General features: G+C 43.0%; 2 protein-coding genes across 8 annotated transcripts; one reads left to right on the forward strand and one right to left on the reverse strand.

The window, feature by feature from the left end:
• Positions 1-437: 437 nt before the first annotated feature.
• Positions 438-9455, reverse strand: LOC128402026 (cytochrome c oxidase assembly factor 8). 2 transcript variants are annotated; one of them, XM_053365891.1, is made up of 6 exons: positions 8875-9455; positions 8679-8749; positions 2983-3180; positions 2375-2438; positions 1736-1826; positions 438-778 (listed from the first exon to the last, which is right to left on the reverse strand). In XM_053365891.1, the coding sequence occupies exons 2-6, from the start codon at positions 8742-8744 to the stop codon at positions 673-675; spliced, it is 525 nt and encodes a 174-aa protein (XP_053221866.1). In that variant the 5' UTR covers positions 8745-8749; positions 8875-9455; the 3' UTR covers positions 438-672. The 2 variants fall into 2 exon arrangements, with proteins under 2 accessions (XP_053221866.1, XP_053221778.1); XM_053365803.1 differs by lacking the exons at positions 8679-8749; positions 8875-9455 and adding an exon at positions 7493-7882.
• On the forward strand, positions 7871-15355 carry BAG5 (BAG cochaperone 5). 6 transcript variants are annotated; one of them, XM_053365039.1, is made up of 2 exons: positions 7871-7893; positions 10568-15355. In XM_053365039.1, the coding sequence occupies exon 2, from the start codon at positions 10596-10598 to the stop codon at positions 11946-11948; it is 1353 nt and encodes a 450-aa protein (XP_053221014.1). In that variant the 5' UTR covers positions 7871-7893; positions 10568-10595; the 3' UTR covers positions 11949-15355. The 6 variants fall into 6 exon arrangements, with proteins under 6 accessions (XP_053221014.1, XP_053220754.1, XP_053221098.1 ...); XM_053364779.1 differs by lacking the exon at positions 7871-7893 and adding an exon at positions 7931-8121; XM_053365123.1 differs by lacking the exon at positions 7871-7893 and adding an exon at positions 8307-8330.
• The last annotated feature ends 531 nt before the right edge of the window (positions 15356-15886 follow it).

The raw sequence follows: 15886 nt of genomic DNA on the forward strand, positions 1-15886 counted from the left end.
TAAATGAATTTAAGTATTTTTTGCACTTGTTGTAATCATGTACTTTTGTCATACTATGTATAGTCAAACCTCGGATCCCAAACTCCTCCGTTTTGGAACGTTTTGGCTCCCGAATGCCGAAAACCCGGAAGTAAATGCTCCGTTTTTCGGAAGCCGAATGCTCAAGGCGGCTTCCGCTTGAGTGCTGCAAGCTCCTGCAACCAATCAGAAGCTGCGCCTCAGTTGTTGAACATTTCGGAAGCTGAACAGGCTTCCAGAATGGATTACGTTTGACAACCGAGGTTTGACTGTATAATTTAATCCCCCCATCCCGCCCAAGTTTACCTGAAGTGTAGCTCACATGCTTTCCTTTTTCTTACTACAAAATAGTTGCTCTGGAAGGTAAGTGCCAGCTTGTAGATCAAGATGGCAATGAAATAATGGAGCATACAAACATATTTTTCAAATCAGGAAGAAAGATTCCTTTTATTGGTGCAGTTCATCTCTCACCAAGGAAGCTTTTAACTACGGTTCTGTAGCATAAACAATGGTAGTTGGCTTCGTTGAAGTAGAATGGGAAGTGCTGTTCAACTTGCATTCATGTAGCTTCAAATATCTGATTTTAAGAAACAGCCATGGTTGATTCCAGTAATAATTAGGCCTTTCATCAAATATATGCAGCACTGTGACCTACTAGCTTTCAGCTTCACTCTTTTTCAATCCAAATCTCTTGCAAGCTTTCTCAAACGCCACTTGTCCCATGAGAAATGTGATGGTAAAATTTCGTTTATACCAATCTCTAAATTTCAGAACCAAGGAAACAAAGCAACATAAAACACAATTAGCCATCTTGAAATTATTACTGACAGTAAAAGATGTAAGATTTTGAGTTGACTTAATCGGTGCTTTTTCTTTCCTTACCAATTAAAGCAAAATTACTTTAAGTTTTTAAAGTGCTTATTCAGATGCCCTACTTCAAAATCCATGTGTGATAATGCATGGCTCCAGGCAAGTATCTACATATTGCAGATAGGCTTTTAAAGAAACTTGATGACTAATTATATCTGTAGTTACATAAGCTATAATAATGTGATACCAATGCAGTGAGGAAAGAATTAGCTTAAGGGACATCCCAGTTATTTCTGTTTAAAGGATTATTGTACACTTATGTGTAAAAACTAAACCAAAAAAGACTTGTCCCAGTATATCAAAACCATTGACCTAAGTAAACACCAGGACAGATGAATATCTTTTTAATGACGGAATAAACATTTATAATGAAGTGAATCTATGCACATCTACTCAGTAGTAAGTACCATTAAGTTCAATGGCACTTGCTCCCAGGGAAGTGAGTATAAGTCTGCAGACTAATATTGTGTTAATATGCCTTAGAAAGTTGCTTGGTTACCTGATTAACAATCAATGTTATTTCCCTCCTTCCCAGATTCCTTTCTTTGTATGCATATTTGTTTTATTAAATTGTGAATTTGTAGAGAGGATTATGCACTATAAATTGCTGTATGGTGCCTAGCATAACAGTAGGAAAAGCATAAATAATTAATTATGGTAAAGCAAAGATTCTGACTCTTAATGGAAAAGCAAAATGGGGAATCAGGTGGCAGCAAAGAAACAAGATCTGTGTGGTTCAGAAAAGGTTTTGCTAAAATAAGTGGTTTTAAAGGCAGACATGAACAAGAAAGATAGAACTGCCTACACAAATATAGAGACACAATTGTTCCAGGAATCATATTCTCACCTGTTATAATAGAAATGTTTTTTAAAGTTTTTGCTTAAAAAGGCTTTGTAAAATTCAGCCATTTCTTCTGCAGACAATGTTATTTTCTGGCCTGAAAGGAAAAAAACCCACAATACCTAAGTCAGAATGTTTTAATCATCATACCAGTACAAACATTTAAACATAAATCCCTTGAAAAACTGAACTTGAATTTTCAAACACTCAGACTGTAGTTGTAAGTTTTCCTATGAATGTCTTCATTTGTCTTCCATAAATCACAAACTCTTAGCTTACTTTCCTATATATAATCAATAAATAATAGTGACTTTCTTTATGGGATTTTTGAGAGTGCAGTACTAAAGGCAATATTTTTTTTTCCTTCTTAGAAACTGAGAAGCTGCAGATTCATAGCATAACCTGGAATTCAGGTGTAACCTCTCTAGGCTTCTGCCATAAACTATAAGATTCTCATTACACTCTTCTCTGAGTTCTCTCTCTGTTTTGTAAATTAAGTGCCAAGGAGTAACACCCTTATACAAAAAGACAAAGTTTCCTTAAGAAATAATTATTATTTATGCTAGATTAGAACATTTTCTAAAATGTAAATCAGAATCCTCCCCCATAAGAAAGTGCCGTGAAATGTAGAAACAACAATCTAACCTTTTTCATCTCTCAGTTGTAGACCTTTGGATTTCAATTTGGAACAGACAAATTCTTCTTTTTCCTGAAACAGTATCAGGAAGTTTTAGAATATAAGGTTTTTGGCATCTTAGTTTGCTTATTTCACCTCAGCCATAACTGCTACCAAGTGTAGGACTTTTAATAATCCCTGATCACACTCCATCAAATATATTAACTAGCTGACTAGACAATCTCAGCAATCTGTAATGCAGGAAAATTACTGGGGTAACTTCTTACTGGCCTAGTTATCTATTTGGTTTGACCTGCAGGCTTGGGAAAGGGTCATACAGCAGTACATTCAGTTCTCTGTCCTTTCCATCTGTAACAGGAGAGACTGAATTCATTCCTGCAGGCAGTGATTCTTACCAGAGTGACATCATAAAATATATTATTTGGGGCATTTATGTATTAAAAATCATTCTTCTGGTTCTATTTTATTCTTAATAACTATGGGGTGCAAAGATCAGGCCTCATACAATAAGGAAACAGCAAAAAAATATGATGGATGCCTCTCAGCAATTCTCCCTACAAACTTTTAAGGACTCCCAGCACCACCAAGTGGTTTTACACTTCCTCTGCATGCTTACCTTTCTAAATGATATATTCTGGTCTGCCCAGAACTGCTGATTCCAAACCTGAGTTTCCTGTCTAAGCTCTCTAAGCCTTCGTTCCAGTGGGGATTCGTGTTTGGATATATAAAATATTACTGGTCGGAGGTTTGAACATCGATCAGGAGGACCAATCCAATCGTGGCAAGAGTGTGAAGGAGGGCAAAAACTTGCAGCCTTAAAAAAAGAGAGGTTTTTTAAAATAGTATGTTTTTCCCCCCATACAAAGGCACCACAAACTTTTTCAATTTTATCTGAAAACCTAAGGTACCCAAGACACTAAAAGTTAAGAAGTGAGCATTAACAGGTCTCCAGATCACATTTGTTCCAGTTCACATTGGGAGAAAAATCTAACTATGATATCAAAGATAATTAATGTGGCCCATAACCATGTATTTACTAGCCTATCTTTATAGCCAAAAGGACTAAAAATGTGTTTAAAATTAACAAATTAAAGGAGAGGTATGCACAATGATGATCTGCACCCAGCACCAATTTCTGCATTTGCCGAATACAAGATTCTAATAAACGGCATATGCATAGTAACTGAAGAACATAAACCAATATTAAGCCTATGTTTTCAGTATCTCACTTGGTAGTAAATCCATTTTAAATGAATAGGCCTTACTTCCAAGTAAACTTGGCTAGTGTCAGGGAAGAGTTAGAAGTTTCCAGTTTCTCAGAGGGAGAAAGCATTCCCCAAGGGGGAAAGGAGAGCAGTGAATCTAATAGAAGAGAACAACAGGGAGGAACCGGCTGTTCACAGGAAAGGCAAGGGTTAAGTTCTAGCTCAGATTTGGAGGAGGGGAGATACAAGCCAGCTCTAGCCAGGTTAGAAAGAAGGGCGCGTTCGACATTTTGAGAGTGACTGGTCATGGAGAAGCAGAGCTCAGAAGGTATCTGAAATAAGTGACTCTGAGGAATAATATTTAAGAACCGTTTATAAGATTGTTTTGTTAGTACGCAATAAAAAGTTATAAAAGAACAAGAAGCGTTTGTGTGGTGATCTGAAGAGGACAACGACCAGTCCTGACAGCTAGGATCATCCTGCAAGAATACTGTATAATATCCACTGTGTCTACCTACTAAAACCTACAATCTGCCATATTTCTAAAAAAAAGGAAAGACGATAAGTAACAGTATGCAACTACAGTATTCAAATCAGCATAGCCTGCCAGTTCGTTATCATTTTGGAATACAGCTCATATGTGTTGATAGTTCCCATCCCAAACAGACTTTGAGATACCATCATATGTAAATATGTTAAAAGAATCACAGTAGTAGCGTTCAGGCACCTGCCTTTATAAATTATTTTTAAAAGCAGAGACAGGAGGGGGGAGTGCTGCTGCTCACACATGCTCTGCCCACAGCAACCCAGAGCACATCACTCCCAGCTGTGCGGTGTGTGTGTGTCTGTTGGGTTTTTTTACATACATTTGCTTGAACACAACACAACATACATTTATTTAAGTTCTACTTATGTTCAAGCAATTTCAAGCAGAAGTCCTCTGCAGACCTACCCTGTACAACACACGGAAAGTAGGGAAATGAGGGTGTGATGTGTTGAGGATGCTGGGGGCAGGGTCTTGCTAACCCAGGCCCTAAGATAAGCCCTTCTGGCTGTCCTGTCCTTGGGGATGTAGCCATCTCTGTAGTGGTGTCCTGACTACAGAATCCTCCCCACCTACAGGTGCAGTCAACTTGTAAATTGACAGGCTTCTGGTGCCAAACTGAAATGCACTTATTCATCCAAACTTTAAGTCGTGCCAATTAGACAGGCCAAGGTTTTGGAATTTGGGGAATATTATGTCTGTTGATAAATTGTATCTGTATTTGATGCTAATTTTTGTCCTTATGTTGTAGCCTTATTGGAGTTCAACAATTGGGTCTGCGTTGCTCCAGGACAGGAGGAAGGAAGTTTCCTGCTTGGCAGGGGGTTGGACTCGATGGCCCTTGTGGTCTATTCCAACTCTATGATTCTATGAAATCAGACCGAGGTTGGTTCAAAGAAAGAGTTTATACTGCTCTCCGGATAGCAGAAGGCACTTGCTTCGTCAGTCCATAGCAAGTCCAAAGAAATGAGAAGTTTCATGCAGTATATATACCCTCCAGGCACCCTCTCCCTCCTTCCCCAGGAATCCAACCACGTCAGCCTATGTACGCAGGTTGACATCACATATGTTCTTGCTTTGGTATTCTTAACCATAAAAGGGAATTCCTTCCCGTACTTCTGACCATAAAAGGATCTTCCTCTTCCTCTTCCTATCTTGGAGGAAGAGGTCATCATCTCCAAGAACATGCTCTGGCGTTGTTCCCAGACTTAGGTCTGTGCGTCTTTTGTGGTCAGCACATAAGATAAGGCACGGACGTGTCTTCTCTGTTCTACTGGTGCAGTCAGGGTCATCCCTGCCATCACAAACTGATAAAGAAGAGGGCTCTGAGCACAGCTGGGTTTTTGTTTATACATTGACTCAGAGCTCAAGTTAATGGATTTTAGCTAAGGAAAAATAGAGATTTTGGTGCAGTTTCAAACTGCCTGCACAGTCAGTTTTGGGTTTGGGAAACCCATTCCTTCAATGTTTCATTGTTAGTATGCATTTTTATCTGTATTTTACTGATTTGTTTGTGAACTGTCCAGGGATTCATTTGAATGAAGGACTATTTAGAAGTGTGACAAACTAAAACTGGAAAACACTAAGTGCACAAGCAGCACTGGATTAAGGTAAAGGTACCCCTGCCCGTACGGGCCAGTCTTGACAGACTCTAGGGTTGTGCGCCCATCTCACTTAAGAGGCCAGGGGCCAGCGCTGTCCGGAGACACTTCCGGGTCACGTGGCCAGCGTGACAAAGCTGCATCTGGCGAGCCAGCGCAGCACACGGAAACGCTGTTTACCTTCCCGCCAGTAAGCGGTCCCTATTTATCTACTTGCACCCGGGGGTGCTTTCGAACTGCTAGGTTGGCAGGCGCTGGGACCGAGCAGTGGGAGCGCACCCCGCCGCGGGGATTCGAACCGCCGACCTTTCAATCGGCAAGCCCTAGGCGCGGAGGCTTTTACCCACAGCGCCACCCGCGTCCCTTCAGCACTGGATTAGCTAACAGTTATTTGTGCTTATTTTGTCTCATATAAATAAGACCAAAAAGTGCTTATCACCCATCATCTGAAAGCCATTGATGGCGTTGGCTGAGCTGCTCCTGTGATGTCATGGAATGCTCACAAACATCCTAAGTGATTTTCGAAGGAAATGGTGACAGAATGTTAATAATAAAGTGGAAGAGTGGGTTGCCTGGGGAAATAGTTCAAGGAGCATCTAGCAGTGTTTCTCAAACTTGAGTTCCTAGCTGTTGTTGAACTATAACTGAGTTGTAGTTCAGCAACAGCTGGGCACCTATGTTTGAGAAACACTGGAAGCGGTAGCTCAAGGAAACATGTAGAGCATGAGACTCCGGTTGTGTGTTCGAACCCCACACAGGGTAAAAAGATTCCTGCATGGCAGGGGGTTGAACTAGATGACCCTTGTGGGGTCTGTGAAATCATTCCCCATTTTATCTTCATAATCTTGGGTCACCCACTACACCAGCTTTTCCTAACCTTAAACCCTCCAGGTGTCTTGAACAACTCACAATGCATGCAAAAAGTCCCACGTTTAATGTCTAGCAACTGCAGGTAAGGCCATGGAAGACTCCTGCTTGAAACTCTGAAGTGATGACCCAATGGTTCAAAGCAACTTCCCACATCCCCATCCCTCAGCCTGACCTGCTTCACAGTTGTTATGAAGACAAAATGGGGATGGAAATGAACCAGTATGGTGGTGTGGTTTGCTGGTCTTAAACAGGGATGGGGAGGGGCAAGATCCAGGTTCAAATTCCTGCTCTGGCCACAAAGCTCACCAGGTGAGCTTGAGCCAGTTACTTCCCCTGCAGCCTCACCTACCTCACAGGGATGTTGTGAGGATACCATGGGGGGGGGCGCAGGGAGAGAAGAGAACCAAGCAGGCTGCCTTGAACTTACTGTTGGCATAAGCAGAATATAGTCTGTAATGAGTAAGAAAAGACACGTAGGTTCGGACCTCCTTGAATAGTGGGATATAAATAGCCAGTTTGAGTCCCCTTCAGGTGAAACAGTGGGTATGAATAAATATAATAAATAGTAATAGAAGAAGAAGAAATGAAACGGAAAAAATAAGCATTAGGTTGGAAAGCAGAGGCCTGAGTTTAAAACAAATACAAGCAGCAATAACCTCAAAGTTTCCTCGGAAGTACGGCTCGCTGTGCTGAACAGGGCTTACTCCCGAGTAAATGTGCTTAGGACGCACCACCGACTTTGGTCGCATAGCTGTCAACTTTTCCTTTTTCTTGCGAAGAATCCTATTCGGAATAAGGGAATTTCCTTTAAAAAAAGGGGAAAGTTGACAGCCATGCTGGTGTCTGTGAGGGGAAACCCCCGCCATACTTTCCCTCGCCTCCAATCTCCCCCACAACCCCCATTACCCGGCTTTCGTGGGGCGGAGATACACCCCCGGCCTCAGGCCCTCCGCCGCGAGGGGAACCCCCGGGGGACGAGGAGGAAAAACGGACGAAAGATGCGCGTGAAGCCGCCGCCACCGAGCGGCTGAGGGAAACTCGGCTCTTCACAGACGCCGCCATCTTTCGGCGCACGACCGACGCATGCGCACATCGACCCCTTCCACCCGGTCGCCGAGCGGATAACCGGCTCCAACTCTCGATAACAGGCAACGGTCGACTTCTGCCTTTCCGCTTTACGGCAGGGCGTCGCGAACACCGAACGTCGCGATCCCTCTCCAGCCTCAACAAATAGCCGTAGGGCGGGGAAGGCGGAGAGAGGAAAAAAGGACGAGGGCGCATGCGCGCACGCGCCAAGAGAGGCTCAGGTTAGTCCCCGCCTCAGGTTAAGGCAGGCTAAGCTGAGGGAAAGGAGGAGGAGGGTGTGAGGCGACGGTGGGTTGGCCGGCGGAGTCCGGAGACGGCGGGGCTGAAAGTAGCCTGGTAGCTGTGGGATGGCCGGCGTGGCACGGCTGGCGCGGAGGGAGCGAGGCCGGAGTCGCTTCGCTGCGCCTCCCCGGTGCCCCTGAAGGAGAGGCGATGCGCTGACCAGAAAGGTGAGGGGCCGGGTGGGCGAGGGGCTAAAAGGCCTGTTGTTGTTTATTATGAGTACCCCCTGAGGAAGGCAGAACAAGGCGAAGCTAAAATAAAAATGGAGGCCCCTCCCCCAACAACCTCACGCCCTTGGTTTCGGGTTCAGAGAGACTCGTGACAAGTGGTCGTGGGAACCCGGTGCGAGGCGCTCGGTGTTGCAGCGCGGCGGCTGGTAGGCCCTTGCTCCGCTTGCGTGTTGAGGGAGAGATAATTCACCAGAAGACGGGAAGCCATGCTAGTGGGGGCTGGAATAGGGAGGCGAGTAAGTGCGGGCTTTAAAACGGCTACGTGTGAGTGGTAAGTGAGTGGGAGATATTGCAGCCAGGGTGGCAGGAGAAGGGCTTCCACCTGATAAGAAAGAGAGGCAGGGCTCGTCCCACCTTCATGCTCACAACAACCCGTGTCTACTGGAAGTTGTTATTTATTAAACTTCTATACCACAGGGCGGTTTGCAATATAAAAACACCAAAGTGCATAGTAACAAGTTGCTCCAGTTGGCGAGGAGGCTAGTAATCCTTACCTCTCGCATTCGCACACTGGCTTCCTTCCAGACGTAGACGCTGCTGCGCAGGGTTGTAGATCTCATATTGCCTGGTTTAAAAACAAAAGTGAAAAGTTTCAGGCCTGGTCCTATTGGGGCAACTTGGGAAGGGCCCGACTTGGGTAGGGGAGGGTCTCGGGACGCAGAGCGGCCGTGACGCGCCTCTTTTGCTCACCCGGTAATTTCACCCTCTTGCCAAAAGCGGATTATACGCAGGAGAGGTTGGTCGGTAGGCGCAATGGTTTGATCCGAGGGGACGAACGCTTTGGGGTGGGTGGGAAGAGGCCGACCCTACCTACTTGCGGGGATGGGCAGAGGAGCGGTGGTGGTAGTGGTTGTTTTGGGGGGGGGTGCAGAGCTGCCTGGGCCACGTTGCGCGGATTGGAAACCGCGGCGTGGGCATCATGGCACGCGCGGGCGCATTTGGACACCGGTTGTAGGATTGCGTGGCGGGGAGGGGAAGTGGGGAGCAGCTGGGTGGCGTCTCTGTAGCGGGGGCAAGGCATAGTAGGGCTGGGTGAGTGGCTACACCCTGTAGGGGAGAGGGAATCCCCCTGTGGGGCGGGAAAGGGATCTTAAGGATTTTAAAGTTGCTGGGAGAGGGAGATGCCGGCCTAGGCCTGGCAAAACGCGGCGAGGGGAATTTCCTTTCCTTTCTCCCCACCCCCCCTTCCTCCATCGAGCTCCTTCTGGCTGCTGAAGCTGCTTCCCGTTTTCCTGGCGCCACCCTCCGGCTTTGAGCCGCTCCCGGAGAAGCGACTCGGCTGCCCCAGGCGGAATTAGAGTGTCCGGCATTGTGAAGTCACTGGGGACCGAGGGCGGCGAGGGGAGGCTGCCCGCGAGCTCCGCCTGGGGGGAAGCGGCCCGAGCTCGGGGCTGATTCCCGGCTTCCTTCCTGCAGGAATGTAGGGTTGATATAGGGGGCGGGGGATCAAGCTCTGTGCACGGGGACTCGCTTCCCCCAAGGGGCTTCTCGCTGGGGTGAGAACGGGGCGGGCGCCGCTGGCTTCGTGTGTATATGGGGTGGTGGGTGGGGCAGGGAGGGGGAGCTCCCGGGTGGGAGGGCGGCGGCAGCAAGAGGCAGATGAACTGGAGACAAGGCCATATAGGCAGGGAGGGAATTGGGAAGATCCCAAGGAGGTATTCAGATGTTGCCTGGCCAAAGGTCTGCTTGCTGTGGTTTGAAATGTTGAGAGGGCACAGCTGCCTTATTGCTGGGGGCGTTGGAGAGAGGAAAGTGCGAGTGTAGTACTGACTGTACTGGCTATATTATAATGTATCTCATTACTAGTCTGACCAGGGCAAGTGAAGATGAGCGGTATCTTCTTTTCCTTGTTTAGCTGCTGCCTTTTTCTGGCACCAGAAGAGTAATGTTTGGGAAGCAGATGGCCCTATCATCTTTAATTTTCTTCCTCAGTGCATCAGCTACTTTGTTCTGCCTCGCCTGTGATGTCTAATGACAAAGGAAAGAAAACCCTCTTCTTGGTGTGCATATGATGGGGGGGGGCAGGAGAGGCTCATGAAACATACTGTTTACTGCTTTAGTTAAAATGCATAGGATCAAGCCGTTAGTGTGTGACAGTAAACAAAATTCTAGGAGATACCTTTTTAAAATATTTTTTTTGAAAAGATCCAGAGATGTCATGCTTTTTAAACTGTCATTTCATGAAACTCAATGGGACATACATAGGGTAAGTCCTCTTTTGTTTGTGGACAGGTATTTCCAAGACTAGATGTTGGTAAAAAGTGAAATGTTAGGTCTTTGTAGAATTAGAGCAGAAAAGTTGAATTTTCAAAATATTGACTAACAAGCAGACATGTATTTCAAGCATCAGTTATATTTGATTGTATCTTTGTGTTATTTCTAGCTCTGTTGGAACTGGATGAAGAAAAAGTATGGATATGGGTAACCAACATCCTTCCATTAAGAGGCTACAAGAAATACAGAAAGAAGTCAAAGAGTTTGAGTCACAAGTAATATCCTTCAGTGGTCTGTCTAGTGACAGAGCTTACAAGAAACTAGAGAGAGTTTTGACTAAACAACTTTTTGAAATCGATTCTGTGGATGCTGAAGGCAGAGGTGATGTTCAGCAAGCCAGGAAGAGGGCTGCCCAGGAAACTGAAAGACTGCTTAAGGAACTGGAGCAGAATGCAAACCACCCCCGAAGGTTGGAGATTGAATCCCTGTTTAATGAAGCACAATCATTGGTGGAACAAGAAATCACAGCTTTTTACAAAGGAGGCAATTGTGTAACTGAGGAATTTGAAGAAGGTATTCAAGATATCATCTTTAGGCTCACTCAGGTGAAAACTGGAGGGAAACTCTTTCTACGGAAAGCCAGGTATCGCACTCTGACCAAAGTGTGTGCTGTTCAAGAAATTATAGACAGTTGTACAAAGCAGCAGCCTTCACTGCCATTGTCCAGTGATGCACATCCTTCTGTCTCTAAGATTAATTCTGTCATGGTTGATGTGAACAAAGCGAAAGGGACCCTTATTGCTGTTTTAATGGGAGTAAATAACAATGAGACCTGTAGACATTTATCTTGCGTGCTCACTGGCCTGATTGCTGATCTGGATGCCTTAGATGTATGTGGCCGTCCAGAAATAAGGAACTACCGTAAAGAAGTTGTGGAGGAGATCAATAAATTGCAGAAATACCTGGATCTTGAAGAAGAAGCTGATGCCACTTCTGCTTATGACTTGGCACAAAACAGGTGCATTATAAAAATTGAGGAAATCCGCAAAAAGATGAAAGAGATTCATGCTTCTCTTTTAAAAGTAGAGAGAGCTTCAGATTTATACCTGAAGTCAAAAGCAGAACTGCAAGGGTTAATTGCACAGTTGGATGAAGTGAGTCCAGGCAAAAATCCTTGTATCCGAGAAGCCAGGAGGAGAGCAGTGATAGAAGTACAAACCCTCATAACATATATTGACTTAAAGGAAGCACTTGTCAAGCGACAAATGTTTGCAGAGCAAACAGAAGCAGAACCCGCATCACATAAAGCTGTTTGGAATATTCTTGGAAATGTGTCCCAAATTCAGCAAGAGGTGCTGTCTTTCGATGGAAACCGAACTGATAAGAACTACATGAGACTAGAGGAGCTCCTCACCAAACAACTTCTAGCACTTGATGCTATAGACCCGCAAGGGGATGAGCACTCAAAAGCAGCCAGGAAGCAGGCAGTGAAGCTTGCGCAGAATATTCTTTACTACTTAGACATGAAAACAGATGAATGGGAATATTAAATAACAGAGGTCTTGTGCTGGACATTGCTTTCTCTCTTGCACTTTACGTCGACCAATCTCCCATAGATGACACAAGACCAAAAGTTTATTTGCTCATCACTTACAGGCCAAGTAAATGTTGGACTGAGCTATGCTGCAGCTGTCTTGTGTTGTCGCAGTCGGGCAATGACAGCAATCATGCCATTTGTGTTAGTTTTGGTCACAGCCATCTTTCCCCCATGATTTGTGATAAAGTGTTGCAGAACTGCCAAACCATCCTGTATAGAATTCTTCTACACAGTGAGAGAATGCTATCTGTCCAACATGTTTTCTTTAAGGAGTCAAAGTGAAACTGATGGAGAGAAGACAAAGAGCTAATGTCTGTTAGCCATAAACCACCTTAGATGTCACATTTTTCTGCCACTGCCCAGTTACAATCCAAAGGATTAAATGCAAATTGGTCATGGCCTTTTTTGTATGTGCATTTGATTTAGTCTCACTGATCTCTTGCCTAAGGTTTGGCTTGATTACATACAGTGTTTAATAGTTAGGGCCTAATATAGGACTGTGTGTAGTAACAGTTTTTGCACTTAGGCATAAACTGCAGGCTGCATTTTGAAGCAATGTACTGTTTCATATAGGCGTAGGTTGTGTGCAGTTACACTATGACTAGTGGTCATTCTGAAAGCAGTTTTCTGTTTATAAACCAGGGCTGACAGCATTGGTTGGAAAAAATTCTGTATGTATGTTGTTGAAAAACCAATAAAATATAGCTTTTGAAGAATTAAGCTGAATTCTTCAATAGTCAAGAGACACCTCCCTTCACCCCTCCCCCCAAAAACCTGGGCTCTTAACAGTTGTAGAACTACTTTAGCCAAATTTTGTGATGTCTAAAAATAACTTGCTTCCTGACACGCTGGGCAGCTTCTAAATGACTCCTTTGCATTTTTCTGGTTTGAATGAAATTATTACAGCTTTTGGCATGATAAAAAATGAAGTAAGTGCTTTTACACATGAATTTGGCCGGAAACCATTAGTGTTCGTCACAGTTTCATGTGTTGCTGATACGCTCCAAATCTTTCTGGACTTAGTTCCTTTCAGTTATTTTGGTGAGCTATGATAGTATCCTTAGCTATGTGTGATGGCAAGATGTTTGTACTTATATGCCTTAGATGTGTGTGGTCTGCTATACTTATATAGTTTTGAATCTTTCAGGCAGTTGGAATGGCAAACACTTCAAAGTGTTTCTATTTTTGATTGAAGCATAGTTGTCTATTGTGTTAGCTGTATTGATTTAGTTGCATGTATTGTATCATTTGGTAATTGCTGCTATGTGTTTCTTTCTCCTCCGCCCCCGCCCCATTAACCCAGTGAATTCCCTGAATCCTTAGAGGAGCCTTACAACTTAGTAACTGTCAGATCTTATTATGTCTGACCATATTCGTAAATAAACTGAACTCATGTTCAGTGTAGATTGTATGCTATCCTGTTAGTAGTTTTGGGAAGAAGAAACCAGCATCAATCAAAGTATTTGTAGAGTGCATTCTTAGTGGCATGCAGAAATCAGCAGTAGATAGAAATAAGTTGTAAAAGAAGTAACCAGAGAGCTCCTGTAAACAAAATTGCTGGCTTATGGAAGATTATTTCTTTGAAATGGCTTATAAATGTAGATCTTGGATTTGTAAATAGAGTTTCTATATGCAATTAAAAGAAGCAAGGCTATCCTTAGGAGACGTGCCTTTTTAAGCAACACTTGAATTTACAGCACCTTATAGCTACAACTAGCTGGCTTCATGCTGCTTCCCAGTGAAGTAGTCTACCCTTCAGACTGCTTCTACCCTTCAGCTCTAATATGGATAAAAAATATTCTGCCACATTTGCAGGGCAAGAAGTTTGTTCAAAGCTTGGTGTTACCTCTTTGTGTTTATAGGCACTTGCTTAGCAAGTTTTTGTCAAGGAAATTTATGGATTCAGTTTCAGTCTAGGTTAAATAGAACCCAATGCTAAACAATAGACTTGTTGGATGCTTCGCCATGAATGTCTTTCCTTTGCCCTTTTCTGCTTTTTCCCAGTTTGAGTCCTTAATGAATTGGTTAGCATCTATAACTAAAAGTAGTTTACTTTCAGTAGTTTCTTTTAGCCATAAAGGTTTTGAACCTAAATTGTGTGCATATAGAGTTCCCATGTGCCTTGGATTCCCCAAGTCACTTTTATTTTCAAAACATGCATGTTTCCCCTATTCCCCTTTGCATACACTGCTGCCCTGACTTCAAATTCATTGATCAAGCTATTGTTTATATGAGAACTTCAGATGTACAGAACTCTCATTGTTTAAGGAGCTCCTAGATTCAGCTTCAGATGGAATGTTTACTTCAGGAGGTGACAACTAAACAATGCTTATTAATGTTTCAGTAACAGATTCATGGTACTTACTTTTTTCTAGTGATTTCATCTTTCATTTTTTTGTGTAAACATACTTAAATGTTCATATATTACCTGCCAGGGGAATGCTGCTCTTTAACTATAGACTCCCATTATTTATACCCATTCCTAAGATTTGCTTCTCATAGTTATGTAGCATGTCATAGGTGCCGATTTAACAGAAAATCGTATGATGAAGACATATTCCAAAAGCTCAACTCCCCCGGTTTTCTTTTTAAAGAAGAATGCCTATTTCATGAGTTTCAATGTACAGCATTTAAACTTATGTTAAGATCTTTGGTACAGTATAATTAATCAGTTTATGCATGAATTAAAATAGTGAACTAAACAAGCTAAACCAAAAAGTCTGTTAATGTGGATTGTAAGAAATCCTTGTTTTGTGCTTTGAAGAATGTACTTTTTGTATTCAATATGCAACCAGGCTAGGAAATATGCTTCTTTCCATTTCAGTGGGCTAAAGATGTTTCCTGCTTTTGAATTACTCTGTACTGGACCAACTCAGTCTGCATTTTTTAAAAAAATAAAATCTTTTCTGTATGGAGTGCCATGACATTGTAGCAAAATAAGCATAGTGATGTGATTTTGCTGAATCTTTAAACATCATGATACTATTTTTTTTCAGATTATGATTGTATTGCTTTAGGAAAAGGGTTGATCCAAGCAGCCTTGTTCTGATATATTTGCCAGCAACCATGATCAGTTATCTTTCCTCTGATCTGTTGGCTTTAACTCTTCTTTTGCTGTGATCAACAAACTCTTGAAATGAGTCCCTGCACTTAAGCGGCTTCTAGGTCCCAGCACTTGGTGGTACAGATTGTGCTTTTGTTTCTCATTTTTCTTAAAATTTAATGTGACATGTTAGACTTTGTATAAATACAGTACTGCTTTTCAGAAAGTGTATTGACTTCATTTTTATGTACAGTATAGAATTGTTTTGGTGTGTACAAATTCATCAGATATTCCTAATAAAGCATTTTTATGCTTTTCTTCTTGATAATTCATTTCAAATTCAAACTCTTTTCCTTCTTTTGATAATGGACTTTCCATATAACAGTGCAAGGATGACACTTTTCTTCTGTACTTAGCAAACTGGTCTAGGTGTATGTTTAAAATGAAGATTTGCCTTCCCCACCTTTTGATAGAGAATGGAAATGTAACGTCACTAACAGTGGCGTATAATAGAACATCACAGCTTAGTGAAAACATTTAGGCACCTTATTTTTAGGCTCTGGTTAGCAGTTTTCTAAAAGGTCTGAATCTAATAAACAGAACTGGGAAATATTGTATCATCTATATAGTATAGCCCCTTTAAATGTAGCAAGTGCTAAATGCTCCTATTCTACTTTTAAGTCAAAGCAAGTCTTAATGATTTCAGTGGTGCGAACCCCCCAATAAAGTACACATAGAAGTGCAGTGTTAGCCAAATTGCATGCTTATATGAGAAGAGTCTGCTGGATCAGGCCAGTAGCCCATCTAGTCCAGCATCTTGTTTCACAGGGGCCAACCAAATACCTATG

Source organism: Podarcis raffonei, chromosome 1, assembly GCF_027172205.1.
Source record: "Podarcis raffonei isolate rPodRaf1 chromosome 1, rPodRaf1.pri, whole genome shotgun sequence".
In the NCBI taxonomy this organism is placed as follows: domain Eukaryota; kingdom Metazoa; phylum Chordata; class Lepidosauria; order Squamata; family Lacertidae; genus Podarcis; species Podarcis raffonei.

What these genes read in the sequence shown, in the direction of transcription:
- LOC128402026 (XM_053365803.1), bottom strand. Translation starts at nt 7,867, where the DNA reads ATGCGCCCTCGTCCTTTTTTCCTCTCTCCGCCTTCCCCGCCCTACGGC. An exon ending in CTCCGCCCCACGAAAGCCGG is followed by an intron (nt 3,181 to 7,492) that starts GTAATGGGGGTT and finishes TCTTTTTTTAAG; the next exon opens with GCTGCAAGTTTTTGCCCTCC. An exon ending in ACAACTGAGAGATGAAAAAG is followed by an intron (nt 1,827 to 2,374) that starts GTTAGATTGTTG and finishes TTTTCCTTTCAG; the next exon opens with GCCAGAAAATAACATTGTCT.
- BAG5 (XM_053365039.1), top strand. Translation starts at nt 10,596, where the DNA reads ATGGATATGGGTAACCAACATCCTTCCATTAAGAGGCTACAAGAAATA.